At 32.0% G+C, this 10,682-nt stretch overlaps 1 protein-coding gene across 4 annotated transcripts; it reads left to right on the forward strand.

Moving 5' to 3' along the window:
• The first annotated feature begins 1,219 nt into the window (after positions 1 to 1,219).
• On the forward strand, positions 1,220 to 7,166 carry LOC142533292 (uncharacterized). Of its 4 annotated transcripts, none has more exons than XM_075640013.1 (7): positions 1,220 to 1,964; positions 2,498 to 2,600; positions 2,714 to 2,779; positions 4,286 to 4,459; positions 4,553 to 4,649; positions 6,715 to 6,852; positions 6,955 to 7,166. In XM_075640013.1, the coding sequence occupies exons 1-6, from the start codon at positions 1,385 to 1,387 to the stop codon at positions 6,838 to 6,840; spliced, it is 1,146 nt and encodes a 381-aa protein (XP_075496128.1). In that variant the 5' UTR covers positions 1,220 to 1,384; the 3' UTR covers positions 6,841 to 6,852; positions 6,955 to 7,166. The 4 variants fall into 4 exon arrangements, with proteins under 4 accessions (XP_075496128.1, XP_075496125.1, XP_075496127.1 ...); XM_075640010.1 differs by having other exon boundaries at positions 6,715 to 6,856; positions 6,955 to 7,165; XM_075640012.1 differs by having other exon boundaries at positions 6,715 to 6,856; positions 6,958 to 7,165.
• The last annotated feature ends 3,516 nt before the right edge of the window (positions 7,167 to 10,682 follow it).

Below are 10,682 nucleotides of genomic sequence, written 5' to 3' on the forward strand. Positions count from 1 at the left end.
CTACGGCGGTGTAGAGCCATCATGGTAGGTGAACAAGATTGTAAGAGATCTCCAAATAAAGTTCGTGACTTTGGCAAGGAGACAATTTCGCTGGTGCCCGAGAATGTCAGGGCAACACGCGATTTCGTAATCCATAGTGTTTGCACAATATTTGTTGCGGGCGTATAAGACACAAAGTATGTGCTAAAATATGAAAAATTTGTAGAAATATAACATTTAATCAAGAAGTATACGAGCTTCGATTTGGCCAATTATGATAGTCGTTGAAACTAGGAAACTAATCATGAAAGTGATGAAATCTGGAATATAAAACTCAACAAATGACAATAGAATTAACGTTGCCATTCATAATTGAAAATGCACATAATTTTACAAATAATAAGATGAGATAAAAGCCCGAAATCTTGGTAAAATTGAATCTAAATTTTACACTGAAAACATAAAATAAAGTTAACATTTTAGACTACGAAATTTGCAGATAGTTGTTTGATGATTTGGTTCTTCACACTATTTCTCAATCACTTTCCCATTAATATCGCTACGAGCTGACAGTTTTCCTCACTTTCTTGTAACAGTTTTGATCCTGATCTTGTTTTTCTTTTTTCAATTTGGTTCCTCGACTGCCTCCACTCTCCACTACTTGCAATGTGGGTTCAACTTTTTTTTTTTTTTTTTTCCCGGTTCTTGCAGCCTACGCGAACCTTAGTTCATCAAGTTCATATAGTAAATGGTAGTGGTTATGTGTCATATCGTATATTTTTTCAATCTAAGATCCAATTTCTATCAACCATATATTTTTTAAAAAAATTTCATATCTTCAAATGTTTTTAAATCTAGGCAAAAATATGTGTTAGACGGTCACACAGGTCATATTTTGTGAGCCAGATTTCTTATTTGGGTCATCCATGAAAAAATATTATTTTTTTTTATGCTAAGAGTATTACTTTTTATTGTGAATATCGATATGGTTGACTCGTCTCACAGATAAAGATTCATGAGACCGTCTAATCCCCCAACAAGTTAATTTCTTCTAACCTTTAATCATCATATCTTGAACATATATTCAAGAAATCTTGCAATGTAGCGTAAATATTCAAGATACACACGTGACCGTGGAATTAATTCAATGGCTTATAATTATTGGAGTTTAAGGAATAAAATGAAGGTGAATGTATATATATATAGACGCAGATTATTCGTTCTTCGTTTTCCACTTTAATTCCTCGCGAAGAGTCCAACTACATTAGATCTGCCATCTTCAAATTTTTTTTGGATCGAAGCAGGAGTTCATTGAATCCAGTCCGCACTGTGAATTCATTCATACGGAGTTTTTGTATCGATTTCTTTGGCTTTTTTTTTTCTTTCGAATTTTGATGTGTAATAAATGGGAAAGGCATCAGTGATAATCTACATTGCTGTTGGGATACTTCTACTGTTCCTCATCTCTCGCTCCTCCAACAACAGCAGCTCTCACGGCCAACGCCACCGTCATCGCCGCCTCAAAGTACGTTCCAACTTCACCTTCAATCCACCTGTCGACCCGCACCACCATCACGACCGGGCTGCTGCCTTTGACCCACTTGTTGCTGAAATCGAGAGGAAGAGGGAGGACAAGGAATGGGAGCATCATTACTTTCAAACCCACCACCCCGAATCGCATACCCAGTCGGCGATGAGTCACGAGCCTCAGCCGGAGTGGGAGGATTTCATGGATGCAGAGGATTATGTGAATGACGAGGAACGCTTCAATGTCACTAATAGGCTGGTGCTCCTGTTCCCCAAGATTGATGTCGACCCTGTTGATGAGTATGTCACCGAAAGAGAGTTGACTCAGTGGAACCTGCATCAGAGTATGAAAGAGGTGCTGCATCGAACACAGAGGGAGATTGAAACTCATGACAAAAATAAAGATGGTTTTGTGTCTTTTGCTGAGTACGAGCCACCCAACTGGGTCAAGACCTCTGGTGAATGCTATTATTTTTGGCATTTAGATTGAAAGGGTTTCTATTATGATTATGGATTCCCTTTGGTTGATATTAGATTCATAACACATCTCAAAGTTTCTTACAAAATTGTTGCTTTTCTTGAATATTTGAACGGTGCTTGCATTGCAAAGCCATGGATCGATTAAGGATTTCAAGATCCTAGATGCCAGTGAAAGTTAATCGTTTTACTTTTTTTTTTTTATATCTTAATGGTTTATGAGCGTATCTAATGAAGTGGATTTAAAACTTAAGAGTTCCAATGCTGCTAAGCTACTTTGAAGCATTCTTATTATCAAAACATATCCAGTCTGTTTCCTAATGTGTTTGATGGGGGTTTGCTTGTGTCCTTGGTATGAGAATCTGTATTAGGCATGCAGGGCAAATTAAAGGTTCTTTGTTGTAGGTTAGCTCGCAATGAGTGAGAATAAGCAAGTTAATAGGTCTTCACTATAATTTCATGTGCCTTTTTTAGGTAATGTGGTTTATAATCTCATTCCTTTGTATTGCTTCAGGTAATGATTCATTTGGATATGATATGGGATGGTGGAAAGAGGACCATTTTAATGCATCTGATGCAGATGGAGATGGTCTTCTGAATATCACAGAGTTTAATGAGTATGTTTCAGTTTTCTAGAAATTGTCTATAGGAAATTTAAATGATTTGCCTTTCTTGCCTCTGCATATTAAGTTTTCTTCATGGACTAATTCTATTGTTTGTTTGATTATAGCTTTCTTCATCCAGCTGACACCAAGAATCCCAAGTTGCTTCAGTGGTTGTGCAGAGAGGAGATAAGGTGCTATATTTTTTTAACATTTAGCTAACTTCTATTTGTGTTCATTATCTTATTGTGGCTCTTTTTTGTATATACTATGTCTATATAGTAGCATGCCCGGTGCTTGACCATTCATTTTCTAAAAGATTGTATGGACTACTTGGTCAAATATTTCTTTAAGTTTCCTTGTTTGTTGTATCAATCTATTGTCAATCCCGCTTGCTTCATGGCCCAAGAATGATCTTGCTCATAGCCCGAAGGTGTCAATCATGTAAATTGTTATCTAAAAGTAACACTTCTTATTGGCCCACTTCTTATTAACTCGAACTTCTATATCTAGTGACTAGTGATATTCTAAAAGGTCTCTGAGCAGGAGGTTCTGAGCTCACGTCCGTGGAATGATTACTCTCTTAATATGAACTGCCTGGTCTTGGTTACTTATTCCTGGGTATTATTGCTAAATATCACAATTGATATTTTACTCCGGGCCTCTAGTTTTACCTCTGCGTCCTTTATTTGTTTGCTTTCAATGAGCATAATTTTTTGGGTTTTCTTGCATTCTAGCATTTGTTGATGTACAAAGTCCACTTATATTAAATCATGGAGGTGTTTCATGTAGGTGTTTATCAGTTACTAAACTTTAGTTTTGCTGTTTCTGTTCTCATGATTGAAATCTATGATGAAATTCCTTCTCTTCTCCTGTTTATCATTTGCATTTACACAATACATTATTTTGCTATTTGCTTCCATCTGATCTGAACTATAAACTCTTTATCAATCATCATTAATCAATATTTTCCATGTTTTAACTCAGAACGTTTTTTAACCATTTTTATATAGTGTGTGTTATGTAACATGGCTTACTGGTATGGTATATTCTCTCCATTTACTTCTGCATATATTGAAGCGGTGTTAGTCTAATTCTTGTTTATGCGGTCGGTGTTAGAGTCACTTGCTATCTGTATCTCTTTAACCAAGCTTAACAGAAATTACTTGATACTCGGAGTTTTTTAGATTCTCAACTTGACATTATTGCAGTACATTAGCTAGCTAATAGATTGTGATTATTTAGTCACTAAACGGGTCACTAAACGTAAAAATTATGTTCACAAGTTTAAGAAGGATTTGCTCTTTGAAACTGCTCTAGACTGACTGAATTTCATGGTTCACATTTATTTTTGGATTGTCTTAATGCGATAATTGTATTTGAACTTGAAAGTTCGAGAGATGTCTCTACTTATGTCTTGATATATCAGTTTATGAATTTTTTATTTTCGTTACATATACAGGAGTCAAATTTAGGCAGAAAATTTTCCTCCTACCAAATTTAGGAAATGAAATTATTGGACGAGATTATTTTATGATTGTCAACAATGCAAAATATTTAACCATCGCAAAAGCTGTTCCCTTCTATCATTATCAGACAATGCCTTTTTGGTCATTATCGACATGTACTTGTCTGATGAACTTATTTTGATCTGCTAACTGCTCTTTAACTTGTACACTCTCCATTATTTTCCATTTTAGGGAACGAGATAGTGACAAAGATGGCAAAGTGAACTTCAAAGAGTTTTTCCATGGACTCTTTGACTTGGTTAGAAATTATGATGAAGAGGGTCATAATTCTTCTCATGTCTCTGATGATTCAAACGAGTCCCCTGCTAAAAAATTGTTTTCTGAGCTTGACAAAGATGGTGATGGGTAATGAACTGCCATCTCTCTTTGAATTGATTGACTGATCATGTTAAATGCTTGTACAACTATGAAACTAACCCAAATGTTATTCATACCTAGATACTTATCTGATGTAGAATTGCTACCCCTTATTGGAAAGCTTCACCCATCAGAACATTACTATGCTAAACAGCAGTCTGACTACATAATGCAGCAGGTATTTGTTTCACTGGGACACCTCACATGTTTTACTATTTTATGTTTAACGAGTTCAATTCGTGAAAAAATGTTTAAGGCATATTGACAATGAGGGTGTATGTTACGATGCTCAGAGCTCTTATGAGGTGATGCCGGGAAGTACATTGGTGAAATAGATAATCATGTAAATACATAGATGCTAATAAACATATGCTGTAATGATGGCAGATACACTTTGAACGTAGTTGAGGTCGATAGTCCTTTGTGGATTTGTGGTATGAGACAAAAATCACAGTCTTTGTTGTTTCTGGTCTGGTCGTTTAATATATTGTTGATGATGTGATATTTTTTGAAATGAACGGTGGCTCTCATAGCTGACTCCAAATTTTCCAGGTTCTTGGTGAAGTGTTTTGAGGGTAGCTTTATGACTACGATAATCATAAAATTAAACTAATAAAGATGAAGCGGTTGAGTTCCAACTTGAGCTAGAGCTTTCTCTTGGTAGTATTTGAGACTTTGACCTTGATGGAATAGAAAGGGAATATGAAGTGGCAGAGTTAATTATTTCAATCAAAAGTATTTTACTGATTGAAATAAAATTGCCCACAAGCTCTACAAGTTTGAGTACTTTAGGATGGAGAGGAGAATGCACGTGAGTAAATTTTTTACAATCATGACATATATGAGATAGTGTAATTGGCTACTTTAGATGGAATTTATTAGTCGTTGAAAGTGATGACTGTATCAAAATGTTCACTTGAAGGAAATAAGTATTGTTTAAAATGGAATGGGATGGAAATAACTTAAAGCTCTACTAAAATCCTGTGCATCCCCTTCTCCACCTACCCCTTGTTTCACCACCTACAAGGTTATTTATCGTCAATCTTCCTGGCCACATTATTCTCCCCATTTGTCATTCCTCAACTCATGTGAATCCAGATGCATGCTCAAACGATCAATTTTTCAATAACTAGTCATATTTGCTTTCTCCTCAGATTAAAATGAAGACTTATTGGAAAATATATTTCACTGCCTAAAATAGTCCTTGATCATGTTTACTTAAGAATCTTCAAGTTAACTAACTTTAGACATGGTTTTCTAAGTTTTTTCTGTAAAAATATTTTGATTAATTTAGTGCTTCGCGTAAAATTATCTTGAAGATGTGAGTCGTTAAATTATTTAATGTCATAATCTTAGTACTTTTTAATTTATGAACTGATATCTCGTGTAATTTATCGGAATTTAATGATAATTTCTTGACTTTTTTCTCTTTGTTTGTTATGTCATCCAAAATATTCTTCGTTTTTTGGGCAATAATTTAGCAATCCAAGTCTTGCTCATTTGACCTAGCCAACAATACATTATAAAGCTCATATTTTCCCATGAAACAACCAACGAAAATAAGCTTGGCCTCTTGAAATTATTGCCGAGAACACTTCACAGTGCAATAATATCGAATTGTGGCCATGTAACTTTCATATTGATCACTATCGAATTCAATCCTGTCCTCAAATGGAGTTTGGTTTTCAACACATCAGCTCTGATTTTTTAAAGCATCCTCCCGCGTAAGGTTCATCCTATCCCATTGCTCTCTGTAATTTCTCCCTTAGTTAGAAAGACTCAAACTTTGCTAAAAACTGGCTACACAAGTATCTTGTATCTTTTCATTCTTTGGAACCTAACTGGCAGTATGTGGATCATCCTTCTCCCTAAGTTTAGGCCAGAATGTTGGAGTGTGGAATATGTTTGACAGCCTTGAAGCATGGAGTTGGCCAAAAGGAGTTTTTAGTGATTGTTTCGAGGAGATGGATAAGATTCGTGAACATGTTTGTGGAAGCCTCAAACTAGTTGATTATAGATCTTCCGTTGCTATTGGGCTGTTGTGCTTGCCCTGTCACCTGCCCATATTAAGTAGTGAATTTCACGAATACAGATTAACCTATTCAAATATGGTATTTATATATCAGACTTTAAACTGCATTCCAAAAATGCTGCTCTGGGATCAAATTTGTGTTTGTTGATGGATGCCCGTGAAAAGTATTCGTGGTCTTAACAATGTTGAAGATTCAATGCTAATTTTGCAGGCTGATGCAGATAAGGATGGGCGTCTGACGTTGACCGAAATGATCGACAGCCCATATGTTTTCTACAGTGCCGTGTTCAACGATGATGAAGATAGCGATTATGATTACCACGACGAATTTCGCTAACATTCACAACAGGCAGGTGAAGAAACCTATGAATGATTTAAGTTTTTTGGTTTGATAGCTGAAAATGTGTTCCTTACATATTTAGCTTACCTTTGTTCTGTCCGTCCGTTGCAGCAGACAGATTATAGGCGTTTGGCACTTCACCCGGTTAAGGAACAAGACAAAAAGTGCAGACAGTTTACCTTCATTACATTTTATTTTATTAAATAAATACTTTTCCCTTTATTTTTCCTTTATTTTATATTATGGCAATTGTGGCCTCAAATTTGGGTAATTTTTAGAGTGAAAAGAGACTGATATTCAATAGATAATAGTTCGTATTGTATTTTATAGTGTCTTTTTCTTTGATAATATTTTAAATTTTGAAATCAAATGCTAGACATTTTGGCAAGTGAGACCTACGAATATGAATAGGCCTGGTTCGGTACGGTATACCTAGTTTTAAAAGAATATCAAATATCGTACCGAAAAATTTCTGTATCGAAATTTTGGTACAATATAAATTTCATCCCGTTTTTACCAAAAAAATTCGGTATATCGAAATTTTGGTACGGTATATGCATAATATTGTCAATACCGAAATTGAAAAAAAATTGGGTGTTATTCAATTTAAAAAATCTAAATTTTTTGAATGAAATATTGAATTTTTTTGAATGTAATAATGTCATATCGAAATTGACGTTATGTAATTTTAAAATATATGAATTTTTTTTGTATTTTGAATATCAATATTATTTAAATGTCATAGAGATACCGTAAAATTCGTATCGTACCTAAATTTAAGACATCTCGTTAAATTTGGTAACCAGAATGTTTGTATTATTTTCCACTCCGACCTACGAATTTGTTGATTCTTGGAAATGGTTATTTAAATTTCTAACCTTTCGTATAAAAAAACTGACATTCATCTCTATCACTATTAACTAATAAAGAAATGACAAAAATTTGTGTGAGACGGTCTCATAGGTCGTATTTTGTGAGACGAATGTCTTATTTGGGTCATCCATGATAAATTATTATTTTTTATGTTAAGAGTATTACTTTATATTGTGAATATCGGTAGGGTTGACATGTCTCACGGATAAAGATTCGTGAGACCGTCTAATAAGAGACTTACTCTGAAGAAATTGGTTAAAAAACCTCGGTCAACTCTTTTTTAAGAAAATGAAATCCTCAAGTATATTTCAAATACACTTGACCAAGGTTAAAAATAAATAGTAGGTTTCTTGTGAGATAGTCTCACGAATTTTTATCTGTGAGACGAATCAACCTTACCGATATTCATAATAAAAAGTAATACTCTTAGCAGTAAAAAGTAATACCTTTTCATAGATGACCCAAATAAGATATCCGTTTTACAAAATACGACCCGTGAAACCGTCTCACTCAGGTTTTTTCCTAAAAAAAATACCCCCTGACTAACTTGGTCTTTTGATATAATCGTTTTCTATATTTAAATATTACTCTTATCCCGAATAAATTAATTTCAAATCAACGTATTATCCTCATCTCATAAACAAATTACAGAAGTATATTTAATATAATTGCTTAATTATTATACAAAAATTCAAAAATTTACTACACATCTAAACAAATTATTAATATTTTTGTAATTACATCAATTTTTTATAGAAAAAAAATAGTATATTATCCACATAATAATTTTACAAATTATCCGAATAATTACAGATATTTTCAATATAACTTAACTCTAATAATTATTATTAATAAAAAAATCAATAGCACAAGCAAGCAATGCATATATAAAGTTGGTCTTACATAGACGAAATATCAATTTTAGTCTTGTATATATTGATGCGTGATATTTTTTGTCATGTGTATTTCATTGAATCAATCATAATCATACAAATATGTTTTTCTGATCAATTTTCATCATTTTTCCAAAATAATGTAATTATATGATCAATTTTACTGTCAGATTTTTATAAGTCTATGGTTAAAAAATTTCTCCAGACATGCACGTGTGTTTGACAATGTAAGTATAAATTTTAACAAATATATTAGTAATTTTAATTACACAATTTTGACGAAAATAACTAAAATTGATCAAAGCAACATAATTAAAAGACTATAAAAGGGGTGTATTGGTTATAGACTTTTAATGACTTTTATGGAGTTTAAAAGTCTAGAGGTATTCAAACTAGACTTTTATGTACTCCATAAAAATTTAGTGCTACTCAATATAAACTTTTGTAGAATTTTAAAAAGTCATGTGGTATTCAAACTTGACTTTTAAAAACTCTACAAATGTCTATAGGTATTCAAAATGTCAATAGACTTTTAATGACTCTATGTAATTCTATTAAGTACAAGAATTATAGCCTAAGGTACAACAATAAAATGTCAACAAAAGTCTTTGATTCAACTTAAAGATTTGGATGTACATTTAATTAAGAAATCACCCAAATTCAATACAAACTTTCATTCTTTTCTCATCTATTTATTTTTCCTTTTATTTGTACTTTTTAAAAACATAATTAAAATTTAATTTTTTATTAATTATTATATAACATTTTATTTTTAATTATTTTTCTTTAATTTTAGTTAATCTATATATTAAATTATTGTATAAGCAAATTCATACCGATATTATACCAAAATTTTCGGTATACCGAACCGAAAAAAACCTTACATTTTAAAAAAATTTATAGTTTATTGTTTTAAAATATTATATATTTTAAAATTTTTGTATATTTTTCCGATATTTCGGTATATACCAAAATTTTCAAATTGGATATCGTTACCGTACCGAAAAATTCGGTATTGTTACCGTACCGTACCGAAATCTTCGGTATACTTAAAATTCGGTAAATTCAATATTTTTTTGTTATGGTAATCTCGGTATACCGAAAATTCGGTATTTTTTCCCACCACTAACAGGCTTGTATTGGCATGTGCTATATTACACAATTTTCTTTGAAAGAGGTGTCAATTTGATGAATTTCAAATTGAACGAACTAGATAATGAAGCTCAATTGTCTTCATCAGCACAAGTTTATGAAGGTGACGACTTTGATCAGTTATTTAATACTCAAAAACAACAACGAGCAAATGCTAATGCATGAAGGGATATCATAGCCAATGGAATGTAGAACGATGTTGATCAAATTGTCAGTAATGATTAGATTTTTTTTATAAAAGACTACTTATTATTTTGAGTGTTCTTTTAATAAAATTTTATTATGAACTTATAAAAATATTATTCATTAATATGTTGAATTGACATAAAGAATTGAAATTATTATTTCAATAAATTGGATAGTTCATTTGTCGTTTTTCACAGATTAAATTGATTTAAATTTTAAGTAAGTAAAATTCATTTACTTTCATAAATAAAAAAAATAATTTAAAATTGAAGAGGTTATCTATGTCCAATAATTATTTTAAAAAAATTAATAAAAAATAAATCACAATTATAAACTACAAAATTCACATAATTCTATGAAAAAGTTTAAAAAAGTCTACAAAAATTTTGAAAAAAAGTCTATAAGAGTCTATGAAATTTGTTTTACAATTCTATGAGATTCCATAAAAGTCAACAAAAATCTATCACTCCACAAAAGTCCATCATTTAAAAAAAGTCATTAAAAATCATTGAAATTATAGAATGAATACACCCCCCTAAATTTCACGTACCAATAGATACATGACTAAAATAGACATTTTGTATAGTATATATATATATATATATATAATACTACTAATTAAAAGATTATAAATGTCACCTTCCAAATCGATTTTTTTCCTCTCCTATATAATATTATCCCTCCGCTTCTGTTTTCGTTCCTGGCTTAAATCATTCTAAGAAAATATTTTTATGA

This window comes from Primulina tabacum, chromosome 18 (genome assembly GCF_025594145.1).
Source record: "Primulina tabacum isolate GXHZ01 chromosome 18, ASM2559414v2, whole genome shotgun sequence".
Lineage (NCBI taxonomy): Eukaryota > Viridiplantae > Streptophyta > Magnoliopsida > Lamiales > Gesneriaceae > Primulina > Primulina tabacum.

Excerpts from the sequence above, each read along its gene's own strand:
- LOC142533292 (XM_075640013.1), top strand. The coding sequence starts at position 1,385 with ATGGGAAAGGCATCAGTGATAATCTACATTGCTGTTGGGATACTTCTA. Across the intron at positions 2,601-2,713 it reads AATATCACAGAGTTTAATGA|CTTTCTTCATCCAGCTGACA; the intron begins GTATGTTTCAGT and ends GTTTGATTATAG. Across the intron at positions 4,650-6,714 it reads CTGACTACATAATGCAGCAG|GCTGATGCAGATAAGGATGG; the intron begins GTATTTGTTTCA and ends CTAATTTTGCAG.